The sequence below is a fragment of the Vigna angularis genome, chromosome 1, assembly GCF_016808095.1.
Source record: "Vigna angularis cultivar LongXiaoDou No.4 chromosome 1, ASM1680809v1, whole genome shotgun sequence".
Lineage (NCBI taxonomy): Eukaryota > Viridiplantae > Streptophyta > Magnoliopsida > Fabales > Fabaceae > Vigna > Vigna angularis.
In genome coordinates, this window is record NC_068970.1 from 63,440,255 (window position 1) to 63,466,893 (window position 26,639).

At 33.3% G+C, this 26,639-nt stretch overlaps 5 protein-coding genes across 8 annotated transcripts; all 5 read left to right on the plus strand.

The window, feature by feature from the left end:
- On the plus strand, positions 1-2,547 carry LOC108346560 (protein NRT1/ PTR FAMILY 1.2). Of its 4 annotated transcripts, none has more exons than XM_052869455.1 (5): positions 1-91; positions 348-439; positions 565-782; positions 905-1,443; positions 1,565-2,547. In XM_052869455.1, the coding sequence occupies exons 2-5, from the start codon at positions 367-369 to the stop codon at positions 2,442-2,444; spliced, it is 1,710 nt and encodes a 569-aa protein (XP_052725415.1). In that variant the 5' UTR covers positions 1-91; positions 348-366; the 3' UTR covers positions 2,445-2,547. The 4 variants fall into 4 exon arrangements, with proteins under 4 accessions (XP_052725415.1, XP_052725411.1, XP_052725406.1 ...); XM_052869451.1 differs by lacking the exon at positions 1-91 and adding an exon at positions 106-234; XM_052869446.1 differs by lacking the exon at positions 1-91 and having other exon boundaries at positions 106-439.
- A 3,702-nt stretch (positions 2,548-6,249) lies between these two features.
- On the plus strand, positions 6,250-8,694 carry LOC108346559 (protein NRT1/ PTR FAMILY 1.2). The gene is made up of 5 exons (XM_017585630.2): positions 6,250-6,442; positions 6,528-6,619; positions 6,714-6,931; positions 7,028-7,569; positions 7,704-8,694. Exons 2-5 carry the CDS (start codon positions 6,535-6,537, stop codon positions 8,569-8,571), a joined length of 1,713 nt encoding a protein of 570 aa, XP_017441119.1. The 5' UTR covers positions 6,250-6,442; positions 6,528-6,534; the 3' UTR covers positions 8,572-8,694.
- Positions 8,695-10,834: 2,140 nt separating this feature from the next.
- LOC108346858 (cyclin-dependent kinase F-1) lies at positions 10,835-13,038 on the plus strand. Its single transcript, XM_017585912.2, has 2 exons — positions 10,835-11,422; positions 12,032-13,038. The coding sequence occupies exons 1-2, from the start codon at positions 10,934-10,936 to the stop codon at positions 12,767-12,769; spliced, it is 1,227 nt and encodes a 408-aa protein (XP_017441401.1). The 5' UTR covers positions 10,835-10,933; the 3' UTR covers positions 12,770-13,038.
- A 2,966-nt stretch (positions 13,039-16,004) lies between these two features.
- LOC108347710 (protein tesmin/TSO1-like CXC 5) lies at positions 16,005-22,808 on the plus strand. The gene is made up of 8 exons (XM_017587127.2): positions 16,005-16,694; positions 17,139-17,246; positions 17,354-17,531; positions 18,317-18,670; positions 19,551-19,651; positions 19,725-19,819; positions 20,864-21,286; positions 22,307-22,808. Exons 1-8 carry the CDS (start codon positions 16,495-16,497, stop codon positions 22,495-22,497), a joined length of 1,650 nt encoding a protein of 549 aa, XP_017442616.1. The 5' UTR covers positions 16,005-16,494; the 3' UTR covers positions 22,498-22,808.
- Positions 22,809-24,323: 1,515 nt separating this feature from the next.
- LOC108347111 (uncharacterized) lies at positions 24,324-26,272 on the plus strand. The gene is made up of 3 exons (XM_017586243.2): positions 24,324-24,528; positions 24,687-24,805; positions 25,960-26,272. Exons 1-3 carry the CDS (start codon positions 24,392-24,394, stop codon positions 25,977-25,979), a joined length of 276 nt encoding a protein of 91 aa, XP_017441732.1. The 5' UTR covers positions 24,324-24,391; the 3' UTR covers positions 25,980-26,272.
- The last annotated feature ends 367 nt before the right edge of the window (positions 26,273-26,639 follow it).

Sequence of the window (26,639 nt, forward strand, 5' to 3'; positions counted from 1 at the left end):
ACCACAACGTATTTTTCACTTCAAGATGATGCCACAGAGAATCAAGACCAATTGAATCCCATTTCATTTACTTCCTATGACCAACTAAATGGTTTACTATTTTTGTGTGCTAATTATAATTTTGTTTTCCTTTATAAGAAAATTATTGGTTGTTTGCAACAACAAATACTCATCTCCTTCTATAACTGAGCTGCGACAACAAATTACTATAATATTGTTGTCAATAAGTTAATTGTATGTGTAAAGAAAGAGCCTTATACATAAGTCTGAGTTTATGTAAACTAAAGTTTTTCTGTTGTAGTAACGGACTTCAATTATGTTTTGTGTGTAACCTTTCCATGTAGCAGAAGAAGAAGGGCGATACCAATGGAGCAGAATAAAGGCATTGAACTAGTTGAAAGGAAAAGGGGTGGTTTCAGAACCATTCCCTTAATCATAGGTGACGACCATTTTTATATCAAATAGTATGTATCAAATGTTTTTTCTTTTTGCGCAATCTTGTGTTACTGCCAGTGAAATAAAGGAGTTCTAACCAAGGTGTGATTTACAATCTTCTTATTTTAGCAAATGAGACCTTTGAAAAGATTGCAATAGTGGGGCTTCGTGTAAACATGATATTGTACTTGCTACAGGAGTACCATTTTGAACCTGCAACTGCAGCCATTGTAATATTCCTGTGGAGTGCCTTCACAAATTTTTTGCCCATCTTTTGTGCTTTCCTTTCTGACTGTTGGCTCGGACGATTTTCTGTTGTTGCACTGGGAACAGTCATACACCTTGTTGTAAGCCATTACAACCACATTCTTAAACCATTGAAATTTAGCTCCTTATCAGTTATATTTGGTGCGTAGTGCATCAAAACTTACCTGAATTTCCTTCGTCTTGGTTTTTATCTTCTTTGCAGGGCTTAGTTGTGTTGTGGCTCACTGCTATTATCAGGCATGCAAGGCCTCAGTGTGATATAGAACCTTGTGCAAACCCAACAGGATCTCAACTCCTGATTCTTTTTTCTTCATTGATTCTCATGGCTCTTGGAGCCGCTGGAATTAGGTCGTGTACCTTAGCCTTTACTGCCGACCAAATCAACAACCCTGAAAACTCACGAAACGAGAGTACCATGAAGAGTTTCTTCAATTGGTATTATGTTTCGGTTGGCCTTTCCGTAACGATTTCAATGACATTTATAGTGTATATTCAAGTTAAGACAGGGTGGATTGTGGGTTTTGGAATTTCGACGGGGCTTATGTCATTTTCAGCTATCTTGTTTTTTCTGGGTTCTTCCATATATATCAAAGTGAAACCAAACAAGAGCCTGTTCGCGGGCTTTGCCCAAGTGATTGCAGCAGCTTGGAAAAACAGACACTTACCTTTACCTCCAAAGAACTCCGACCTTTGGTATTTCCACAATGGCTCTAATTTTGTTCAACCTACAGACAAAGTAAGGTATGTATAGTAGTTAGTCATACAACAAATTTCATGTGAGAATCTTGCTTTTTTCTTTGTATTGTGTGTTTAATAATAAATAATAAATAATAAATTTCGTTGGTTTGTTGTCTCTACCGAGGTTCTTGAACAAGGCTTGCATGATAAAGAACAAAGAGAAAGATTTGGACTGTGATGGGATGGCCAAAGAGCCATGGAGTGTGTGTACAGTGAGACAAGTAGAGGAATTGAAAGCCATAATCAAAGTCCTTCCGATTTGGTCTACCGGCATAATAATTGCTACTACCATAAGCCAACAACCATTTTCAGTGATTCAAGCAGAAACCATGAACAGAGTGGTGTTGAATATGGAAATCCCACCGACCAACTTCGCTGCATTTATATTCGTGACTTTGACCCTATGGGTGGTTTTGTATGATCGAATTTTACTCCCATTGCTCCCTAAGGAGCGAGTACTCACTGTAAAACAACGAATGGGAATTGGGTTAGTGATTTCATGCTTGGCTAGTATGGTGGCGACATTGGTAGAGAAGAAGAGAAGAAATGAAGCAATAAAGGAAGGGTTTTTGGACAACCAGAGAGGAGTGGTGAACATGACAGCCATGTGGTTGGTGCCACAATTCTGCCTATATGGTTTAGCACAAGGTCTTAATTTCATCGGACAACTTGAGTTTTATTACTCTCAGTTTCCGAAAACGATGTCTAGTGTTGCTGTTTCGCTGTGTACCCTTGGCCTTGGAGTAGGGAACTTGGTCGGAAGCCTGATTGTGAAGGTTGTGAAAGATGGAACGAAGAAAGGAGGAAAAGATAGTTGGCTAGCATCAAATATTAACAGAGGACACTATGATTACTACTATGGCCTACTTTTCATTCTAAATTTGGCTAATTTGCTATGCTTTTGCATATGGAGCAGGGCTTATGGGAGTACTCAGGATATAAAATATTGGGATGAAGAGATTCATACAAAATTCATATCTAAGAAAAACACCAACACAAAATAGAGAAAACAACAAAACAAATAAAGGGATTCTGCAGTATATTTTATTTGTAATTGTAACTATAATAATGGAATAATATGTCCGTCAAAGAGATTTATTTAGATTATTTAAATATTTATTATCTTTAAAAAATGATTTTTTTGCTACCAATATTATTATTTTATTTGATTTTATTCCTTTAAAAGAAATAACATAATAATAATTTTTTTTGGCACATATTCTTAAAATTTGGTTTTGAGTCTAACTTGAAAGAATAATAGTATAGTGATCATTTTTACATTTATTTGACTTATAATACAAGTATAAAATAATTATAAAAATGAATTTATATATATATATATATATATATTTAAAAAAAAGTAAAAAGAAAACACTATAATAATGTAAAGAATTTATGTATCTCAAAATATATTTTTCAATTTCAAAACTAATTCGGGCAGAGCAGGGAATATATAAGATCGAAGTTACTTAATAGCTATCGAACATGCAAGGAATAATATTTAAAAACATTTCGTAACCAATTTATCCGGTAAAAAGTTGAATGTCATAAACGGAGAATAAACATAAATGTTGAATAATCTTATACAAAGTTAATAATGTTTCAAGTTAAAAGATTAATTTCCTTATATTTATGTATGTTTTTGTATTTATAAATAATGTGATAAAGTGATTTTTTTTCATGTTTTCAAATTCTTTATGTTTAATTTTCAGAGTTATCCCTTTTTTTTCTTTAAACAAGTATTTAAACTACATTAGCTTTGCATTAAGCGAAAAAAGTCTATTGATTTAAATGGATGAAAACATAGAAACTAATAAGTATTATTTATAGTTATTTTAACGTTTAATACATTGTAATTGTAATGTTGTTTGTTCACAAGTTTATATATTTATTTAACTACAATTTTGTTTGTTATTTTCATAACGTATTTTTATTTTATCACTACTAAAAATATTCGAAAACATTACACAACACACGATGACTATTTTTATTTTTTAAGTTTTTTTAAAGGGTTATATTTTGGAAATGGGAAATGAATAATTTTATTGGATACTTTAAAAAGAATAAAACAAATAAAAAAACATTGTAGTTTGAATATCAGAGTCTCTGAGTTATAAATTGAACCAAACAAACAAAGATAATTATACAAACATGAGGTTACTTAAAAAGGAAATTTATGTTCATTTTACTAAAATACATAAAAACGCATTTTTATCATTTTAAAAAATATTTTTAATAAAAAAATTATTTTAATTCCTTAATTAGACTCATATTTTTGGGGAAGTTTTTTTTCTTTCTTACTAGCAATACTCTAACAAAGATTACCCCACTAATATTGCATGGATGGGCCTTATTAACATGAACCAACATATATCTACCTCATTAACATGCTAACATAACGGGTCATTTACCTTCTATTAATTTTGGTAATAATATCGTATACAGTACACATTAACATAAGAAGTAAATTATTATGGTAAAAAACAAGTGAAAAAAATGAAAATGTTTGAAAAATTAATTAAAACAGACAACATAATAAGGATAAAATATAGATAAATATTCTTTTGACGAACTTAAATTAAAATTTTATAATTTAATAGATATTTAATTTGGAGAAATAAATTATTAGTCCTTAAATAAAAATGGCTAGTATAATGTAACTTAAAAACATATAATGTTTTATGACTGATACGATTAATTGAATCATGTTAGAATGGGAGTACTGATACAATGTTGTGTGAATGCTACATTAAATTAAGCTAAGTATTAATATTTTTACTTTGAAAAAGGATTACCCTGAAAGCTAGAAATATATTAATTATTAATTCCATGTTAAATTCATTTTAAACTAATGATTAAAATAGTTTATTAGTTTATTTTGAAATTGCATTCACTTTAAAAATTACTTCCATAAAATATGTTAAACAAAACAACTATAAATAAGATCTTAGTATATATAAACCTAGAAAAATAATGACTAAATCAACAGCTATACCTCATTAAAAAAAATAAAAAATATAATTTTAAAAACACCTAATTTTAACATCGAAATGCTTAAAAGGCACTTGGACAATAAAAATTGTTAAAGTAGAAGATGTGAAATCATCAACCAGTTGTAGCAAAATAGAATATTACAGTTAATATTAAGCTTTCAAACTTCACCACAGTTTTTTTGTAAAAAGGAAAAAATAAAGTGTTATTTTCATGTAATTTAGCCACACTGTTAAATACTTTGATATATAAATTACTCCTCATTCAAGGGGAGGGTAAGTTAAACGGAATCAAACATTTTTTGGTTAAATAAATTATATTTAAGCTTAATACAATTTATTTCCTGTAAAAAATTACACTTTAGTATAAACGAGCTAAAATTAAATTTAGGTTTGACATGTGAATTTTAAATTCAACATATTAATTTATTTAAAAAGGTATTATTTATTTATTAACCATATTATTGAAGTTATTAATCTAAATTTATACTAATTGTGCATTTAATAAAAAGGGTAACGTTGTTTTCCAAGCATTGACAACATACTTACTTACTAATTATCAATATTTACGAAAATATGTATCAGTTTCTGATCAAAAGTGTAAATTGAAAAAATATTTATGATAAGTTTATTTATCCGCAATAGTTTTATAAAATTTACCAGTTTCTAATAGTTAGTTTTTTAAACTTTAAGTTATTTTAATGATATATTTTATAAGTGTTCATGTATCAATATGCATCTAAACAGTTCAAAAATCGATTAATCATTTATCAATATCTGTATCTAAACACGGATAACTTGTTTGATTTTAAACACTACAAAGCTCCTATTTAATAAGAAAATATTAATTTAAAAATTAATTAAACTGTTTTCCAAACTGACTTTGATCAATATGAGAAATTAGAGTTCAACTTTTGTTACGTTATATTACTGGAAAATTTGGTTTTTAGCCTTAAAATATAAATAATTAGATAGTTAATAATTTTTTTGTTCAAAAATATATATATTATAGAGAAGTGAACGTATAAAATAAAAAACATTGTACTAGTCAAAATCAACAAATTAAATTGTGTGAAAAGTTCATGGCATTTTTTTATAACTACGTAGGAACTATAACTAACAACCAATGTTTTCTTTTGGGAGTAAAGTTTAAAATTTTAACTTTTTGAAACTAAACAAATGTGTCAAGGAAAATAAAAAAAAAATAACAGCTGTTAATTTTAAGTTCATAACCAGTCATTTGACTCGGAATAATAAAATTCACTGTTAAAAAAATATTCATACTTAAATATTTAGCAAATATTAACCTTTTGTATACATGCAAAATTAGTTTCCACACATATAAACAATGATTTTTCGAAGAAACCAAGAATTCGGTTGATGTGACATGTTTGGAACTCGGAATCTAACTAGGAGTTACAAAAGACAACATCGTTTCATCCAAAGGATCAAATTTAACTTCTATTTATATCCTAATTAATAAAAAAAATCACACTTTTTTTACGGAAACCACTTTCCAATTAAATTTTAATTCCTTTTCCGTGTTTACAATGATTTTCATGAAAATAAGTTTTAGATCAAACAAACAGTCAAAAACGTAGTTCACTGATAAGTGAAATAACATAAATTCAGTAAATTTTGTGCTTCACCCTTAGAAACCTTTGATCCGTCGTTGGACACTAAAACCAACCTTTATGTTTAATAGAGACACATTCTTTCACTTCAAACTATGGTACAACGTGGACGGCAGATTCCGAATAAGACCAATTACATCACCAAAAATCTTATTTATTTAGTAAGTTCTCACAACAGTGGGAGCTAAAACCTTGGAATTTTTACACAGGCATGTTTATACACGACATCTTTTTCATCCCTTGACCAAACTAAAACGAGAAATGGACAAGAACATGAATAAATATTCATTTGTTTCAATTACTAAGATGACAGAGCATAAGTAATAACGAGGTTATGCCTCCACCGAAGTTCAACTGAGGAGAGAGATCTATTTCTGTGTATAAAACAAAGCTCTTGTATAGTGTAGCAACGAGTAACGAGCTTCAAGTATATTTGTGTCTAACCTTTTCATGTGTATCGCAGAAGAAAAATGGAGATGCCAATTGAGCAAAAGAAAGCCACCCCAAAGGTTGAAAGGAAAAAAGGTGGCTTCAGAACCATGCCCTTTATCATAGGTGATGATGACCCTTTTCTTTATCATGGTTTTTTTCTTTTTAGAACTGTTGTACTGGAAGTTCTAACCAGGTTATGATTTTGAACTTGTTTTAGCAAACGAGACATTTGAAAAGGTTGCGAATGTGGGGCTGCATGTGAACATGATATTGTACCTGCTACGGGAGTATAATTTTGACCCTGCAACAGCAGCCATTATAGTATTCCTGTGGAACGCCATGTCTAATTTTATACCAATGTTTGGTGCTTTCCTTTCTGATTCTTGGCTTGGACGATTTCGTGTTATTGCCCTCGGAACCATCATCGACCTTGTTGTAAGCACCACAGTACTTAATAATGAAGATTTTTCAAAGAATTCCCAAAATATAAAGAAGTTGTTCTGAAAATTGCATGAATTTCTTACATGACAGGGCCTGGTTGTATTGTGGCTCACAGCGATTATTAGGCGTGCTAGGCCCGAATGCCATAATGAAGAAGCTTGTGCGAAACCTACATCATTTCAACTCCTATTTCTTTTCTCTGCACTTGCTCTGATGGCTCTTGGGGCTGGGGGAATTAGGCCGTGCACCTTAGCCTTTACGGCTGATCAAATCAGAAACCCTGAAAACCCACAAAACGAGAGGACCATGAAGAGCTTCTTCAATTGGTACTATGTTTCGGTTGGCGTTTCAGTATCAATTTCAGTGATATTTATAGTGTACATCCAAGTTAAAGCAGGGTGGGTGATAGGTTTTGGGATTCCTGTGGGGCTTATGACATTTTCTACTTTAATGTTTTTCTTGGGTTCTTCTTTATATATCAAAGTGAAACCAAACAAGAGCTTGCTCACTAGCTTTGCCCAAGTGATTGCGGCAGCATGGAAAAACAGACACTTGTCTCTTCCTCCCACGAACTCCGACGCATGGTATTTTCACAATGACTCCATTCTTGTTCAGCCAACTAATAAAGTAAGGTATGTAACATGAAAATTCAATACTCTTGAGAATTTTGGTGTTATAAGAGACCAACCGGGAAGTAACACACCATGACGTAAACCTGGTTTTGTAATCTTATTAATCAATTTAATATTTGATTCTTCATTCCTAGGTTCTTGAACAAGGCTTGCATACTGAAGAACAAAGAGAAAGATCTAGACAGTGATGGGATGCCCACTGACCCGTGGAGTATGTGTACAGTGAGACAAGTAGAGGAATTGAAAGCTATAATCAAAGTTCTTCCTATTTGGTCCACTGGTATAATATTTGCAACTACCATAAGCCAACAATCATTTTCTGTGGTTCAAGCAGGGACCATGAACAGGGAGGTGTTCCATATGGACATTCCATCAACCAACTTCAGTGCATGCATAATCCTTACTTTAACCATATGGGTGGCTATTTACGACCGAATTCTGCTTCCCCTGTTCCCAAAGGGGCGAGGACTCAGTGTTAAGCAACGACTGGGATTTGGAATAGCTATCTCATGCTTGGCCACTGCAGTGGCAGCATGGGTAGAGAGGAAAAGAAGGGATGAAGCAATAAGGGAAGGGTTTATAGACAACCCAAAAGGAGTCGTGAACATGTCTGCTGTGTGGTTAGTGCCTCAGTACTGCTTATATGGTTTAGCAGAGGGTTTGAACATCATTGGACAAATAGAATTCTATTACTCCCAGTTTCCTAAGGCAATGTCAAGCATTGCTGTTTCCCTATGCACCTTTGGCATTGGGGTAGGAAACCTTGTCGGAAGCCTTATTGTGAAAGTTGTGAAAGATGGAACAGGGAAAGGAGGAAAAGCTAGTTGGCTAGCATCAAACATCAACATGGGCCACTATGACTACTACTATGCCCTTCTTCTCGTTCTAAATTTGGCTAATTTATTATGCTTCTTAGCATTTAGTGTAGCTTATGGGAGCACTCAGGATATTAAAAACTGGGATCAAGATTTTACTTCAGAGCAAGAGATCGACGACAAATGAAGGAAAACACAAACAAGCAAGTTTGTTTTTTCCCATATTTTAGTAGTAACTTGAATACGGGAAAAAGAGTGTTTATTTAGATTATTATATAGTATGTTTGTAGAAAAAATTACATATAAAACTTTTATCGTTATCAAAGTGTAAATTCAACAATCAAATATTAAAATGTGATTTTAATTAAATTAATGCAAGTTGAATTGAAATCACCTTAAGTTATAAATAATTTAACTTATATTAGTTATGACAATATAGAAACATAAATGAAAATTCTTTTCCTAAACTATAAATTATTTATAAGTGACATTCTTTTTCTCAATATAACAATATAACTGATACACATCATTAATATCTTTTCCTTTTGAAGTTAAAAATTCTCTTCGTTTATCTTTTTCTCAAAATTTTAACTAATGCCAATATCATCGGAACGTGATCGACTTAATTCAGGTTCCTTGACCTTTAGAGTAGGTGTGCTTCCATATATGGATTATTTGAGTAGATGTGTGAAAATATATTTTTTATTCGCTTTGCGTTTATTTTTGTGTATGTGAGGAAATTTGAAAGCATTGATTTATGGGAGAGAGAGTGGGAGTGATTCAGATAGATTGCATAGATTTATTGAAGGTGGACTATTAATACCAAAATATATTTGCTTTATTTAGAACATTCAAACTTGGTAACCAATTTTCTAGGAGATAGGTCCCAAGTTTTCATGGTATATGGTGGTTCATATACCCGAATATAAATTATCTACCTAAACATATAAAATATCAATTTTGAGGTGATTGGAGAATATAAAGATAGAACAGAATCTTTAGACTTATAAATGAAATAAATGGAATATAAGTATATGAGAAAGTTTTGATTTAATTAATAGATTTCATAATTAGTAAATATTTTAATAAAAGATAAAAAAAATTATATTTCAATATTATCTTAGAGATATATGATTTGTAAATGAAACATTTATAAATAAAAATATAAATCCAAAATTTAGAGAATTTTAAAAATATGGTTAACTTTTGAGTGATTTTCCCTGTAGCTCACCAGTCTCATCTTGCACCTCCCTATTATTTTATTATTTCAACTGTGCCCCTGTCAGAACTTTACTTTCGTATTGCATACACCCCTTTCTTCTCTCTTCTCGCATGGAGTGCTCCTCCCATCCTCCCTCCTTTCTCATTCGTTGTCGCTTACATGCATTTTTGGGTTGGATGAGATGAAAGTCGATGTTGTAATCGCACAAGTTGGAAAAGGAGTTGCAAAGCTCTCCGGAAGAAGGATTGTAGAGTTCTCCGCACTTAGAAGTGTGGTTGAGAAACAGTTTGAAATGCAATCTAATCGCAGTTGGAAGTGTGGTTCATACAACGCCGTAATTGGAAATGCGGTTTCACACTTTGCCACAGCTTGAACTACGGTCAAGCTTTTCTTTCTTTTTCATTTGCTTTATTATTGTTTTCTGAATTTGAAAGATTGATGTATTAAAACGCACCAGGGTGTGTCTTTCTTCCGTAAGTTTATTCTCAAAGCTGCTAGGACAAGATCTTCTTAGAGAAAGATCTAATTGAGAAAAAATGTCAAGCTTGCCTAAGCAATCATATAAAAAGCATAAAATAACAAAATTGTTTATTAACTAAAAAACAACATACAATTAAAACACCTAAATAAAAGCATAAAACTAAAACATCATACAACTAAAACAACATAAAATTAAATTTAAAAACAGCATATAACATATTATATAAATAGAAACATCTTATAAATTAAATTAAAAGTTAAAATAATTAACACTTAAAAAATGTATATAATAAATACAAAATAACAAAAATAATTTAATAACAAAAAGTTAACAAAGAAAATGAGATTGAAAGTACATGCACAAGCTTAAATGAGATGAGTGCATCCAAGAGTTACGTTACAATAGTATATAAATAAAGATCGTTGGTGTTTGAAAAATCATTATATCATCATTACACTTTATGAAGGTATAAATGTGAGAAGGTGCAGATTGAAACAAAGGAGATGTAGGAGTAACACTCTTAATTTTTTTATATATTCCAAGTTCTCAGTATTTTTCTTCCATAACTGTCATGTGTATGTAGCACACGTGTCACATAATAATTGGTCCAACAATAAAACGTGGCGATTGGCTGTCGAATTCTGAGGAACTAACTACTAATATAATCATTCACGTATCATTTAAACATTTTTACTCTGTCTCGCATTTTACTAATAATAATAACCAATCAATACGTTTTATATCTAAGAAAACAAATTCATAGATTTAATTGAAGGCTTAAAACCTTATCATAGCAGAAAAGGTAGGAGAGACAGGCATCGAGTAGTGTTAGTGAGAGTGTGTGCGATGGAGATGGATCCCCCACCCAAGAGCTGGAGCATCCATACCCGATCCGAGATCATCGCCAAGTACGAGGTCATGGAGCGGGTCGGGTCGGGGGCTTACGCCGACGTCTACCGTGGCCGTCGCCTCTCCGATGGCCTCACCGTCGCCCTCAAGGAAATCCACGACTACCAATCTGCTTTCCGAGAAATCGACGCGTTGCAACTCCTCCAGGGATTCCCAAACGTCGTCGTTATGCACGAATACTTCTGGCGCGACGACGAGGACGCCGTCCTCGTCCTCGAGTTCCTCAGGACCGACTTGGCAACCGTCATCGCTGACGCCGCCAAGGACAACCAGCCCCTCCCCGCCGGCCAGCTCAAGCGGTGGATGATCCAGATTCTCTCTGGTGTCGACGCCTGTCATCGCAACATGGTCCTCCACCGTGATTTGAAGCCCTCGAATCTCTTAATTTCCGAAAATGGCCTCCTCAAGATCGCCGATTTCGGACAGGTAATCTCTTCTCATTGTCGACAACCACAAAACCCTAACCCCGACTTTTCAAATGTCTGAGCGCTTGATTGAGCGGGTGTTTGCAAAACTGACTTTTAGTTCAAATTGTTTTTGAAGTTATGTGATTACTTTTCAATGCTTTTGTTTTAAAATAAAGTCAGTAGGTTAATAAAAACACAAATGTGAAGATGTTTCAACTCAAAATCAACACCAAAAACTCAGTGTATGTTTAGTCACACGTTCGATTATCCAGAAGTAATCATTAATGTGTTCTTTTGTACACTTTTACATATCTAGTTTTAGCTTGAGCAGTTGATTCCTGAGTTAACGAAACTTAAATGGCTTCTGTATTAAATAATGAAAATTTATAGTGAGTTACCTACTAATTTCCTTTAGAATAAATCACTTTTACTTCAATTTTCATCAAAACTAACTTCACATAAAATCAATTTCGTAACACTCACCCAAACACATATACACACTCAATTCCTCAAAATTGAAACCAAACACATGAACACTTACAAAATTTGGTTAACTAGGGTAGCAACGAAATTCTGGATGACTCAATGGGAATCCAATTACGTACTGAATTGATGGCTATTTTTTCAGGCAAGAATTCTTACGGAGCCTGGATTTGATGATTCTAATAAGCATGAAGAGTATTCTAGAGACATTGATGATGAGGATACTAGTACTAATACTCACGATGGAAATGCAACATGCACCACAAGTGACATAAACAGGGAAGATGAAGAGAACGAACTTGGTTGTTTCACTTCATGTGTTGGGACTCGTTGGTTTAGGGCTCCTGAGTTGCTTTATGGATCCAGAGACTATGGTTTGGAGGTTGATTTGTGGTCCTTGGGATGTATATTTGCGGAGCTTTTAACTTTGCAGCCTTTGTTTCCTGGAACTGCTGATATTGACCAGCTCAGTAGAATCATTAGTGTTTTGGGTAACCTTGATGAGAGTGTTTGGGTTGGTTGTTCTAAACTTCCTGATTATGGGATAATCTCCTTTAGCAAGGTGGAGAACCCTGCTGGTATTGAAGCCTGTTTACCAAATAGGTCCCCTGATGAAGTGGCTCTGGTGAAAAGACTGGTTTGTTATGATCCTGCTAAGAGGGCTACGGCAATGGAGTTGCTTAATGACAAGTACTTTAATGAAGAGCCTCTTCCTGTGCCGATTTCTGAGCTGCCAGTTCCTCTTAACAGAAACGGACAAGATGAGGATTCCCCTGGTGGGTGGGGTGATCTGGATGGAATGGAATCTGATTCTGATTTTGATGAGTTTGGCCCGCTCAATATTACTAGAACTGGTACCGGTTTCTCCATACAGTTTCCTTGAAGAATTCAAGGTACATCGTATCCTTGTAACCTGCCTTTACCTTTTGTGTGGTGCTGTTCAAATGGTAATTATTTGGTGAGAATATTTATGAGAAATATTTTTCGGATTTGATGTGAACAGAGAGATAAACTATTGAAAAAAACTTGATGGACTGTGTTAACATGAATTCATAGTTGACCATGACACTCATAGTTGGTGTAATACATGGACTTGTATCTTGTCATATTTACAGATAGAACGTATTAGTAACTAGTTATTTCTTGTGTTTATTCCGGCCATGTCATGACCTGGTAAACAACTTACAGCAAGAGGATTTATATCTATAGAACAACACCATAAACATAGACTATACATGAGTGGAACTGGCAGGTTCTGCATTCCAGCTATATGAGCATGCCTCTTTGTGAACTTAGACTTACGATATTTAACAATTGAATAGAGGAATATAGTCGAGTTTCCTCTTATTAACTAACTCCGTACCTTTTTTACGTGAATTCCATGACCTTGTTTTTGTCTCTTTACATAATTGTATTTTGTCATATCATTCAAAGGAGAAAAGCACGCCTTACCTTATCATCTTTTTACAGTACACAGAAATAGAATAATGAAAATGATGGAAATTGGAAAGGTATACTTCGTGATATTTATAATCCCCTTTAAATCCATAATACCACGTCTGAAAACAGGGGAAAATCATGATATTCCATCATTGAAATTAAAACTGTTTTTGAATATCAAGCTTAGCTTGGACTGCCAATACACCAAATTTCTTCCTATGAAACGTTATGCCCTAATACAGTTTGCTGCGCTCTGCGATCATATAACAATTTCGTAATGTCTTCTGAAGTATGAGAGTTGCTCGGCGTGAAACACTGATATCAGCGTCAGCTCCCTCTGCCAAATTCTAAGTCCCAGTTAACTAGTCTCTAAGAAATATTGTTTATAATTTCTAGACCAAAAGATGAAACTATTGATTAACCAAGGGCAGTAGTAGCAGCAACAAATAATTTTTGTATCTAATTTTATTTAAAGTACAATTAATCTTGAACACCAAAGGAAATACACAAAAATATGAAGAATTAAAATAGGTCTTTAGGTAATATCACACCTGCAAAATGAACCATTTACACATAATTAAATGATCAGAAAAGGAACAACGTAACTCGATCCTTGTTTACTTAGAAGAAGTACAAATTCAGTAAAAACGGAGCATAACAGATTATATATTATCAACATCTATTATTGAAATCGTCTTCTCTAGTTCTCAATATTTCATCGGTTGCATTGTTGTTGTTCTATGCCTCTTCAAGATCCCTCTCATTCTGCTAGCATATTTTGTGATTCCATAAGCCCAGCCCTGCTTCTCTGATGTGGAATAAAGGATGAAAATCCTTTGAAGTTCAGGTTTATTAGCCTTGTAATTTCCTATCACACTTATTGATTTATGCAATTTTGGAATCAGTAGAATACTAGAATGTGACTTGGATTCTACTTTTAAATAAAGATTTTTAAGTACAACTTTTAAAAGCTAATTCCTTGATTTTTGTTTTCTGTGCACTACCTTCGCAACACATATATTAAACGTATTTTTTTTTTGTGAAGTTTATATTTATGAAATTAAACATTTTTTATGTTTAGTACACAGTTAAATATTGGCTGATAAACCAAATACTGGCAGCAAATTGGAGAGAATGGTAATGTAAATATAACTACTATTTGACACTCTTTAAATACTGACCAAGGGCTATCTCAAAATCTGGTATCTAGTGTTATGCTCCATGCTGAATCTATTTTTTCAATTTTCCGGCAAAATAAAAATAAGTACCTTCTAAAAATATATAATATTCACGAGAGAGTAGGCAATGATGTTCTGAAATGTAAGTACAAGAAGTTAATTTCATACTTCAAAGACAAAATTTGCTACATCAATTATAGGCTGTCTTCGTAAAATAGATTCTCAAGCAAACTACCAACAAGGTTTCGTGATTTGATGACGAAGAACTTACGTTAAAAGGGCCCACAGACGTATGCATGTTTCAATATTGGTTATTTATCGGAACAAATTAGAATACTTCACATTTATGTTCTATAATTTCTAACATCTACTGTGATTTTTCAAGCGTTTTTATATCATTTTAAAAAAATAAAAAAAGTTTAAATATTATTATTTTATTCAATTTTTAAAGATAATATTTTTTAAAAATAAAACTGTGTCTAAATTTTAATTTTTTTCAAAGCAAATACTATATTAAATATCAAACATCATATAAATGTGAATCATTAACTTATTAAGTTAAGATTTTGAATAAAGAGTAACGTGAATTTCTTATATGATTATTGGATTGTGTCTTTTTCCAGTAAAATTGATAAAACTTACTATATAAAAATACTTATATTAGCATAATTAAATTTGGGATCAAATTTGATGTTGTTTTCTTGATGGTAATCAAGGTAATTGAAAATGGAGAATGATGATGATGAAACCTTTTTAACTCTCACCTGAAAAGGAATCGAATAATGAATTGACTTTTACATGTTGGCTTATACGGGGCCAATGGAAGTGGTGGTGTGTCATCCATGGTCCAATTGTAGTGGGTAGTTCGATTCAGGTTTTTAAACCATCGAAGCCTTTTCACACCAAAACCATACAGCCATCATATTGTCATCTCCTTCTCACAAAACATATAAATATGTCATTTCCTTTTCAATTTATTACCCACCAAAAATATCAAATTCCATTTTCTTTAACAATTTTTTCAATTGCTCCCAGAAGAAGGAAAAGAAATTACTGTCATACAATTTTTAGAGTTATCATATTATAAATATGAAATATTTATTCATGCCAATTATAATCTGTTACAGAATCTAATCAATTTTAAAAAAAATAATTTAGTTTTTTTTCAGATATAAAATTAAAATATTCTATCTCAATTTCAATTCAATTCAAAGGATATTAAAGGCTTTAGCATTGCAAATTTTTTTGTGTTGAATGTTTATGGGATGATAGTGAATTTAACTCAAAAGAATTGCACTGGGAAGTCAACAACTCGGATGGGACTACTTTATTTTAGCGCCAAATTCTCTGTTTATTTACATTTTAGGTTTAATCCCAAAACGAAATCCACTGTTGTAACCCCCAGTGACGCAAAGAGAGGCGTGGGATAAAATACGCACACGTGTCGACCTTGAACGGGTGATATTAAACATGGGTTTTTAGGGGAGTTGAATCGGAGGGCAGAGGAGGAAAGAGGAGTGAGGCTTCTATGAATTTGCGCCGCGAGATTGGCACTTTAGGGGAGGAGCGTGGGATGACGAGGGGAAGGAGATCTGGCCGTTGAATATTTACGAAAATTGAATTTGAAAAGCTTGGGAGAGAGAGGGAGGAAGAGAGGGGCGAACGAGAACACCACCAACGAAAGAAACACGAAGCCCCTCTCTTCTATTCTGGTTTCTTAATCACAGACTATTCTTCTGCTTCTTCTTTTTCTTCTTCTTCTTCTTCCTTTTTTCTTTCTATTGTTGTGTTCAGTTGGTTTTTGGATCGAATTGTCTTGATTCGAGAGTTGCACACGCAGTCGCGTGGTGTTTGGATCTGAAACCACTGAATTTGAGCTTAACTTTTGATGAATTTGTTGCTGATTGTTGTTGATGTTATCGTTGATAATCGGTGAGTGGAGGAGTGAGTGAGGTTCTTACTTTTTTTTTTTTTTTAAATTATTGTTTTAATGGGAGAAGGGGAAGGTGAGGGGAGTGATTGTGCTCCCAAGAATGTTGTGCCCAACGACGTCGTCGCGAATGCGCTTTTGCCGTCTGATGTTCCCGCCAAGAAGCTCGCCAGACAGCTCGATTTCACCGGCTTCGGTGGGATGCCACCGCAGTCGCCGGTGGTTTTGCCTCTGCCGCCTTCTGCTTCCGTCAGGGTTGGGTGAGTTCTTGAATTCTGTATATGTTTCTATCTTTTTCGTTTCTCATGGAATTTCAGAGTTATGAGAAAAGGAAGGTTTAATTGTGTTTTTTTGAAAAATGTTTGAAATTTTGGAAATTCTGGGATTTTGAGTTTGTTAGTAAAGTTTCGATTTTGATGTTTCTGTTTGGGGGTATAATACATGGCCGGTATTTTTTTATTAGTTGCGAAGTTGAGTTGCAATCAGAGCTTGTGAAGATTTGGATAGGAAATTTCCTTTCCGGTTTCGGGTTTTGGTGGTTGAGAAATGAGAAAGAAGTGACTGATAATTATTATTAGTTTTGGTTAATTTAATATGATATGAATTTTATTTTATTTTTTTTTCCAGCTAAGGTGTTTGTTGACTGCTTGAGTTGGTTTTGGTTTTTTGCTCTTTGGTCTTCAATTAGCGTTTGTTTTGTTCAGGAAACCAGAATCTCCAAAGTCGAGACCGAGGCCTGGCTTTGAAATTAAAGAAGCTACTCCCAAAAAACAAAAACAGTGCAATTGTAAACATTCAAAATGCTTGAAGCTGTAAGTGAAATACTCTGGCTTTCTCTGTCTTCTTTTTATTGTGCTTTTGATTCTTGTTGGATGGAATGGTAAGTTATGTGGAGCTAATGTTTGAATTGCTTGCGCAGATATTGTGAATGTTTTGCTTCGGGAATATATTGTGATGGTTGCAACTGTGTAAATTGCTATAACAATGTGGAAAATGAAGCTGCTAGACGAGAAGCGGTGGAAGCTACTTTGGAACGCAATCCAAATGCGTTCAGGCCGAAAATTGCAAGCAGCCCTCATGGAACACGTGATAGCAGGGTATGTGGTCCGTTTAGCTTGTCTAACTGTTAGTGTTGCGTGTCATGTTTTATATCGTGGGTCATTAGCATTGATTTAAGGTATTGCTTTTATTGATTAGAAATTTAAAACCTCATCAGGTTCCATTCTGGTACAGTGGCACAAGACATTTCTCCTGTTATCTTTTGTTAATTTTATTTAAATTCACTGTGTAGTTATATGCAAAACTTCTTCATTATAATTGGAGGTCACTTCTGCTTGTGTAGTTGTTTTCCCCATTGCATAATTTTAAGTTCCATTAAGTGAATCATTCCATAATTAGGGGTTCATGCATTTGCTTATGCTCAGCCATTTCTGGTTTTATAATTTTGTAGAAATAAGCAATTTTCTTTTATATTAAATATCCTTACTTGTTACATTAATTGTCTCTATTCCGTACCTATCACTATGTTGATATTGTTTTTGACAAGCAATAATTTAGATAATTCATCTTTTTTATCTCCTAAAATGTTGTGTCAATGAAATCTTTACATTTCATTTTAGTTTCCTTATTTGCTTTTTCATTAAATTTAGTAACACAAGCATGAATCTCATTTGTCTGTACAAACTTGGCTTTTTAAGGTATAAACATTTTGTATGGCAGCAACCTATTGTTAAACAGCTGACAAATTCACTTATATATGACCCAAAGTTTAAAACTGTAAACAAATGAATTTTCTTCAGAACATTATCAGTGGTAAATGTGTTACGTTTTTCTTTTAACTTTTCAATTTGTTGACTATCTTTGGGCATCAAAACGAATGTAGGAGGATGCTGGGGAAATTTTGATATTGGGAAAGCACAACAAGGGATGCCATTGTAAAAAATCTGGGTGCCTCAAGAAGTACTGTGAGTGCTTCCAAGCCAACATTCTTTGTTCTGAAAATTGTAAATGCATGGATTGCAAAAACTTTGAGGGTAGTGAAGAGAGACAGGCTTTGTTCCATGGAGATCAAAATAACAACATGGTGTATATTCAGCAGGCAGCCAATGCTGCCATAACTGGAGCTATTGGTTCCTCTGGCTATTCATCACCACCAATATCAAAAAAAAGAAAAGGCCAAGAACTCTTATTTGGGTCAACCATCAAAGATCCGTCACTTGGAAGGCTGGGACAACAGGTGAAATTTGTTAATAATGTTTAAGGTTTATTTTAACTTGGGAAATCAGTTAAATTGGGGAAGTGTAGACAAACAGCTAGTGCAGTTTTACAATTTACAGTCACTTAATATTTCATGACTGTAATATTTACGGTTATGCAATAGCAATTTATATTTTTTAATTAAATGTGAAAGATGCATTTAAATTCGATTTAGTCTTTATTTAATCGAGACATGGTCCCTTTGATTTGTTCTAATGTTTCTAGTACGACTCAAACCCAGGAGGAAGGCCCATCTCAAAAAGCTAATCCATTGAGCAGGTGGCCTCAAGGCCTAAGTATGACAATATGCTTTCATTTTTTCTCTGTGCGAGATATTATAGTATTGTAAGTTAATTCAAGAGCCTGTGTCCACTATGGCCAATCTGGATATCCAGTCAGAGTCTGACTTTTTTGCATGCTTAGGGTTTCACTTAGAGCAAGTCTTTCTCTGGTTCGTTTTTACCGTGTCTAGGTTGCCCCGTTCATGTCAACTGGCCTCAGTGAAAGCACCATTTGTTGTGACTCAAGCCTGTCAGGAAAGTCCATGCCTAAAGACTAGCCTTGTGGGTGGGATGATTTCTTGTCTTAAGCGTCACATTTACTTAATCAGGCACATAAAAATGTCAACTTGTTATTTAAATTGTGAATGAATAAATACAAATCAATTCTGTTGCTTTGGCCCTGAAAGTTTCACTTCAATACCATGAAGACTTGACATCGGGTCTAGAAAAAGTTCTTCCTTGAGTTGCAAGTTCATATTAGTTTACTGCAATTTAAGAGTGAAAATTGTAACGTTTCTTTTAATATCTAATTCATATACAATAATGTTGTAAATATATATATTCTTTAATGTTCACCAGGCAAACAATGTCAGAGTTCCTGCACCATCCTCATCCATGTCACCTATTCCAGGTGCTCGTGTTGGACCAGCAACATTAGGTCCTTCAAAATTAATGTACAGGTAAGACTGTTTAAATTTTATGAAATGAAGATATATTTATTTAATGTAGTCATTAACTTGATTATTGTTGAAGGTCTCTTTTAGCAGACATCATACAACCACAGCACCTGAAGGAACTTTGCTCAGTTCTGGTGCTAGTATCTGGACAAGCTGCTAAGACATTTACTGGTATATTGACATGTTAAATTGTCAAATTACGAATTGCATCATATGTTTTGAAAATATCATCACTGTTGATTTTTGTTTCTTCTTTATGAGTAGTGTTGTATTAACCGACAATAGATTTTCTGTCTCCCACTTTTTCTCTTCTTTTTCTCTTTCGTATACTGAGTGAGCATTATACATGTTTTAATTCTGGGTGCTCGAATTGAATTTGTTACATCAGATAAGACTTTCTAATTTTGTTGCTTTACAAGTGCATGACAAAATGAAAACTAAACAAGTTTTCAACCACAGTAAGGTTCAGAATTTTATTTATCAGCATGTTGTTTATGTGCCATCAAACTAATTTGAGGATTTAATTGGCTAAATAATAAATTACAGAATTCAACCTGATTTAATTCATAATGTACCTGCAAACAATAGTTTCCTTCATGGGAAATAAGGAAAGCAGAAAAGGAAGTACAATTAATTAAAAGTTATCTATTTTGAAGAGGAATTGATTTTACGTGACCTCTAAATGTTTGTTACCCTGCCCATGCGCCGATGTTATTTGCAACTGAATAGTTGTTTGGTGAGTTTTGGAATATCTGAGGGAATGCAATGTTCAAGATGCTGAAGTATTGAAAAACTTGAGCACCTAAGAATCCTCTATATTGACAATTGACCTTTTAGTTCATTTAAAATTTTCATGTTACTCCATAAAATATGTTTTCTTTTTATGTATTCTGTTTCTATCATAATAACTATAAAAACTTTCATTTTTTTATGCTTATAGAGTTTTGTTTTGGAAATGGTGAAAGCCATGTAGCGTTTTCATAATCATAAGTAAAAAATTAAGGATTTGAAAACAAAAAATATTTCCTACAACCAAACGGGCTGTAATACGTGTGGTCCATTAGTGTACACTTACTAGAAGAAAAGATTGCGTGTGGACAAGAAATTTTTAGTTTTCTGTGTAATTGGTGATTTCAGTTGCTATCTATCTACCAGTGATTAGCATTATCAATTGACTTGTGTTCTTTGACCGATTATTTTTATTACTGTGAACAGACCAGAAAAATTTAATGGACAAGCATGCGGAAGATCACACAGAAACTTCTCTTGCTTCTTCAACTCATGAGCAATTACCAAACCAAAAGGAAGCTAATGTTGAGAAAGCTATGGCTGATGATGATTGTTTGAGTGCAAACCAGACAGATAAAATCAGCCCAGATAATTCTTGTTCAGATGGTGCTGATGTCCCAAAAGGGAGGCCAATGTCTCCTGGAACCTTAGCATTGATGTGCGATGAGCAAGATACAATGTTCATGACTTCTGCCTCCCCTATTGGATCAAGGGCTCATGCTTGCAACACATCTTCGCAACCGCCATATGGTCAAGGAATGACAGAGGTCTATGCCGAGCAAGAAAAAATTGTACTGACAAAATTTAGAGACTTTCTCAATAGGGTTATCACTATGGGAGAAATAAATGGTAAGTCAATACCTTCATCTGATCTGAGTTATGATTTGTTTGCAAAAATTTCAAATCTCATCCTTAGCGCTGGTGCTGTTACAAATGGATCTTCTCAACTTTCAATTTAGACAAATAATAGCCTCACTCCCAATAACATTGACAGCCTTCTCAATAACCGTTTTCTTATTTTTCCGTGAGTTATTTGTCTTTGTTACCATCTGGTTAGTTCTACTTCTGTGAATCTAAACCTGTATTCTTTATGTATAAACTGACTTTATTTGAGTCTGATACCAATCAGCCGAGAGAGTGTACATTTTCACGAAGATAAGAAAGAAATACGGCAAAGAAAGTAAAATAGCACTGCGTTGGCTTTACCCCTTTCTCACTTACTAACCTTTATTCTCCACTCCCCACCTGAATCTCCCCTGTTCCATTTGCTTTCTGTGACACCCTGTCCATCCAATTTCATTAAGATGCACATCCCTAGCATGAATATTCTTCATGATTTCACTGTTGGTTCCCTGCTGGGCCTTGAGGCTTGATCCTCGTACCACCTTATTCCTCCTAGAATATACCTTAGTTATATCACATCCCTGTACATGATATTTTCTCCACTGCTAAGAGCAATCTATTCATATTCCGTTGATTTCTGGATAGCAGCTTGTGCTTAAATGCCTAATCTTGAAAATTGTTCACTTCACATCAAAGTTACGTGGTTTGTTCTGTGTTTTGCTGATTTCAAGTTATTGTTTGTGGTAAAGGATGAGTAAGTTCTATGAAACATGAAGTAAATACCTCATGGATTGAAAATAGTTGTGTGTATGTGTGTATTGTTTTAAAGTGTACATCAAGAGTCAGATTATCCAGCTGTTTCTTTCTTGTTTGTTAATGCTTTGTTGGGCCTGCTTATATATAGCTATGTCTGTTGAAATGGCTTTGAATTTCCGACTTATGTGCTCAAAGTATCAAAGTTCATGTGCTGGATTCCTTCTTTATTGTTTGATGTTGCTAATTTATAATTTATATTCCCAATTTCAGAAACGAAGTGTTCTTCATTAGCTAGAAGTGAATTAGAGAGTGAAAAGGACCCAAACAACAATTGCACTGGAAATACCAGTACTGAGACAGCCCATCAGCAGGGAACCACTAATAATGTTGTTGCCAAAGCTGCGGGCAACATTACTTCAACATCTTCGTTTCCTGGTGGTAGTCTTATTCCTGAAAAATAGATATGAAAAGAAATCTAACTTAGATGAGCTGAGATAACTATGGAAGAATATTGTGTGAAGGTATGCTACAACTCTGAACTGTAAAAACACTATTCTTCGTTATGTTGCTTCTCTTTGAAGGGCGTGTCAACTGTCAAGCACACAGGCCCACCAATTAGTCCCCATAGGATCAATTTTTTGGTTATCAATTTTCTTCGATTCCGGTCATTCAAGTATAGAAATCTGAATTAATTGCTCTGCTTCGACGTAACTTGTAAATTGCAGACTTGTAATTTCATAAAAGAAGCAATGTAACTTAATTCCCCATTCTAGAGTTTTTTCCCCTTTACTATCTTTTGCCTCATTCATTGTTGTATTCAAATGAAACGAAATTACGGTTTGAACTAGAGCGAATATAAATTGTAGTTTTATTACAGGCTAGCTTAATATAATTACATTTCTCCAATTGATGATAATTTGATTCCATGGTTAGTACTCACCCGTAATTCTTCACCATTTAAGGCTTAGTTACTGTAATTTAAATGAATGAAAATGGAAAGAAAAATATATATTGTTTGTAATTTGTATGAATAAATAAAAAAGAAAATTAAACCAAAAAATAATAAGATTACAAAATTTTTACTCTAACACATTTTTTTGTTTTCGTTAATTTTTTAACATGAAAAATATTATTTTTGTCATAAAATGTTATTTTGTTGTTAAAAACTGAAAACAAAATTAAAAAAAAATACTACCAACCACTTTTATGTCATTTTCATATCTCTTCATCAAGAAAATGATTTTGATAGCATCATGACTGGACTTCAACATGTGCCAACCCAATGGGCTAGTTTCACTACCCAACAAAAATGTAGCTATTGCTTTTTACACTCCCAATTACTAACTACACAACACTAATATAAAAAAACTAAAATACCTATCCATCCTTATTGTACTACATTATAATTGTAGTCCATGTTCGTCGTTATCATCATCAAGGAAGAAGAAAAGAAGGATGAGACTGAAAAAAATGTGCAAAAAAAATATCAGAAAGGAGAATATATTATATCGGTTCCTAGATGATATAATTTGTGCTATGGATTATAATTTTATTTTTTTTATACTTTTAAATTACATAATATGAATTTTAAATGGTTTTTTGAAATATAATAAACTTAGTTGCTAAAATAAATTATTCATTTTTAAATAACTATTAAACCATATTGATACGTTGACTAATATGATAATATTCATAATAGTATTAAATTTGATTTAGATATGCATTAATTCATTAAAGGTCATTATTATCATTATTTTTCTAGATATAAAAAGCTTTCAAAAGTATTCCGTTCGACACCTGAACTCTAAATTTTTTTAACTTTGAAATTGTTTGATCTAAATTGATATACCAAAATGTATTGTCAGATTTCAAATCTAAAAATAATATAAATTACTCAATCTTCAGTCTCCATAAATTTGATACGAAGGAATACAAAATAAAGAAAAAGATATTTAATATTTGATTCATAAAGATAAATATTGATTATACTTTTTTTACGCTTAAAAGATGATAAAGGGATAAAGCATTCTCAAGTTATGTATTAGACAAACATTAAACTTGTGTAATGTAGAAATTAAACTTCCACAATTTTTTAAATAATGTTATGATTTGTACAGAATAAATTATCATTGTTAATTAACTAATAATGAATTGTTACAAGGTATTGGTTAGAAAATATTCTGGGAAAATATAGTATTCGGAGTGGCAAACGAAAATATAGAGAATCCCTAAAGAAAAAGAGAAATACAATAAAGACGAAACGGTGTCGTTAGTATTCTGGGAAAATATAGTATTAGGAGTGGGAAGGTTTTATATACTCAGAAGTGTGACATTTTGAGCTGAAACAACACACAAATGGCATCATCGAAGGTTTTGTGTAGGTTGTCAGCTCGGTTACAGACACTTGCTCACAGCAACTTCACCAAACCCTCACTTTCTCTTCTCTCCAATCCACTTCCTCTCTCTGCGCGCCGCCTTTCTCGTACTTTCCGGTGAGCCCCGCATCTCCCTCACGCTTCGTTTCATTCCCCAATAAAAAAAAAAAATGGATTTTTACATTGACATTTCGTTCTTGAAAACCTATATGACACTTTCATATGATTTTGTTTATTCTTTTGTTTTAATTAAACTTTGTAATTTGGTTGGTTAGGTTACCGGTGGAGTTGGCGAGCTTGGAATCAATTATGCCGTTACATAGTGCGGTGGCTTCAGCTCGATTAGTGTCAAGCTTGTCTGTTGAGTCTAAGGGTTGGGGGTTAGTTCCTCAAGGTGTGTTCTTTTTGCGTGTATTCACTATTCAGCAATGTTATTGTGAATTTCTGACATGACTTTAAGGAATGTGAGATGAGATTTGTGGCAAGGACTTTCGTTGCACGTCACACTAATAGCCCGTGTTTTTTTCTTGTGTTTTGTATCTTCGTTTTTTTATATGCGTATACAATTAGGAGGGTGAGGTTTGAATCGAAGAGCTCGTGTAAAGTACTCAAAATTCCTAGCATTAAACCAATCCTAGGAAGTAAAGTTAATGTTGCTATATTGTGTTGTGTACATTTCTGCTGTTTTCTGTTGCATTGCTTATGAATTAGAACTACAAGTGGGGGAGAGAAAGGTCTGATCGGTTAAACTTCTCAATAAATATTCATAGGAGAAGAAAACAAGAAAGTAAAATAAGTTGTGTTTATCTCGGGAGTTAAAATCTACTTATGCACTTTGGATTTAAATAAGTTAGACGAGGGAGGCTCTATAAAAAAGCGAAGTGCATAAATTGATTTTCCAATACCATTACCAAATGATCAGCACTTGGCATTGGAAGTATATATATTTGTGAGAGAATTTACTTAGATGTGAGAAAACATACGGCAGGCATTCAAGGGAAATGTGTTCTGAAGTCTGGCACCAAGGGGTAAGATGAGGGAGTTCTTCCAAATGATATAGTAAATTGGTCAATATCATTTTCATTTTACCTATTTTTTTTAAACTTTGGAAGCTTTGGATCTTATGCTAGTAGATAAATAGACAGACATAAAAAAGGCCTAAATAAATCATGATGGTATTATTGTGGTGAAGTTTTGCTGCAGTGCATTTCAGGGTATGAGTGTTAACTGTTAAGTAGAGATACCTGATGGCCAAGAAGACAAATATCTAGACTTTTTAATTTTTGCATAAGATTATATTTTAGAACTCAACAAAATTAAATGTCATTGGATCCTTTCACACTTTGTTAGAAGTTGTCTGCGTGAGTAAATATCTATCTTTGATGTTAGGCTTGCTGTACACTGTAGAAATATCAGGATTTTTTTGTTAAAATACATTGTTGATTAGAAAATTGCACCCATCTCATTTTTCTATCTGATTAGAGGTACTAACTTTAATAACTGGATGACAAGAACTCATTGCAATGCTTCCATTTGTGTATTTTACAGGTATTTCCATGCCTTTATGACAGCGTTTGTCTGCAGTTAGTAGCTGCAACGTAACATTTTCATTGGATGTCAGGCTCATGTTGATGTTTTCAGTTGTTGTAATGTTGAGGCTACTGACATATGATTCTTCATCTGACATATTTGAGGACACGCAGTGCAATTGATGTTGCTTAGTTCAATTTATCTTCATATATTTCTGGAATATATCTTTTTTGGTTTTTCCAGTCTATGGATAAATATTTTGTTAACTATTAATGCATTTGAGTGCATTATACCTCCTGAGGATTTAATCCATTTTATTTGTTGCTGTTTCCATCATTACTACAGTTCTATGGTATTTATAAATCATCGTCAAACCAGATATCATACTGTAGTGTAGAGGAATGCTAGCATATGGGAAATGAGGTACTTATTTAGTTGGACTCAGGAATTACATCTGATAGGAAAGTGTGTTGCAAGGAGGCTGTTGTTGTATGTGCTAATATTTCTCATATTGAATGTTAGTCTTTGAGGAAGTTGTTATGATATAGTGTAATTGTTCTGCATCTAAGGTTGACTGTTAACATAGGTGGAATGGGAACAAAATACCTGGTAGTTAGGACATGTTAAACCGTTACCTGCTGTTGACACCTTCCATTTTGTTTATGTAATCTTGTTACAGTTACATTTTCCTTTGTTAA

Bases quoted from the DNA above. Each gene is read 5' to 3' on its own strand.
- LOC108346560 (XM_052869455.1), top strand. From the start codon at position 367: ATGGAGCAGAATAAAGGCATTGAACTAGTTGAAAGGAAAAGGGGTGGT. The intron at 783-904 runs GTAAGCCATTAC...TCTTCTTTGCAG, and splicing joins GAACAGTCATACACCTTGTT to GGCTTAGTTGTGTTGTGGCT. The intron at 1,444-1,564 runs GTATGTATAGTA...GTCTCTACCGAG, and splicing joins CAACCTACAGACAAAGTAAG to GTTCTTGAACAAGGCTTGCA.
- LOC108346559 (XM_017585630.2), top strand. From the start codon at position 6,535: ATGGAGATGCCAATTGAGCAAAAGAAAGCCACCCCAAAGGTTGAAAGG. The intron at 6,620-6,713 runs GTGATGATGACC...AACTTGTTTTAG, and splicing joins AACCATGCCCTTTATCATAG to CAAACGAGACATTTGAAAAG. The intron at 7,570-7,703 runs GTATGTAACATG...CTTCATTCCTAG, and splicing joins CAGCCAACTAATAAAGTAAG to GTTCTTGAACAAGGCTTGCA.
- LOC108346858 (XM_017585912.2), top strand. From the start codon at position 10,934: ATGGAGATGGATCCCCCACCCAAGAGCTGGAGCATCCATACCCGATCC. The intron at 11,423-12,031 runs GTAATCTCTTCT...CTATTTTTTCAG, and splicing joins AGATCGCCGATTTCGGACAG to GCAAGAATTCTTACGGAGCC.
- LOC108347710 (XM_017587127.2), top strand. From the start codon at position 16,495: ATGGGAGAAGGGGAAGGTGAGGGGAGTGATTGTGCTCCCAAGAATGTT. The intron at 17,532-18,316 runs GTATGTGGTCCG...AAACGAATGTAG, and splicing joins ATGGAACACGTGATAGCAGG to GAGGATGCTGGGGAAATTTT. The intron at 21,287-22,306 runs GTAAGTCAATAC...TCCCAATTTCAG, and splicing joins CACTATGGGAGAAATAAATG to AAACGAAGTGTTCTTCATTA.
- LOC108347111 (XM_017586243.2), top strand. From the start codon at position 24,392: ATGGCATCATCGAAGGTTTTGTGTAGGTTGTCAGCTCGGTTACAGACA. The intron at 24,529-24,686 runs GTGAGCCCCGCA...TTGGTTGGTTAG, and splicing joins CGCCTTTCTCGTACTTTCCG to GTTACCGGTGGAGTTGGCGA. The intron at 24,806-25,959 runs GTGTGTTCTTTT...TGTATTTTACAG, and splicing joins TTGGGGGTTAGTTCCTCAAG to GTATTTCCATGCCTTTATGA.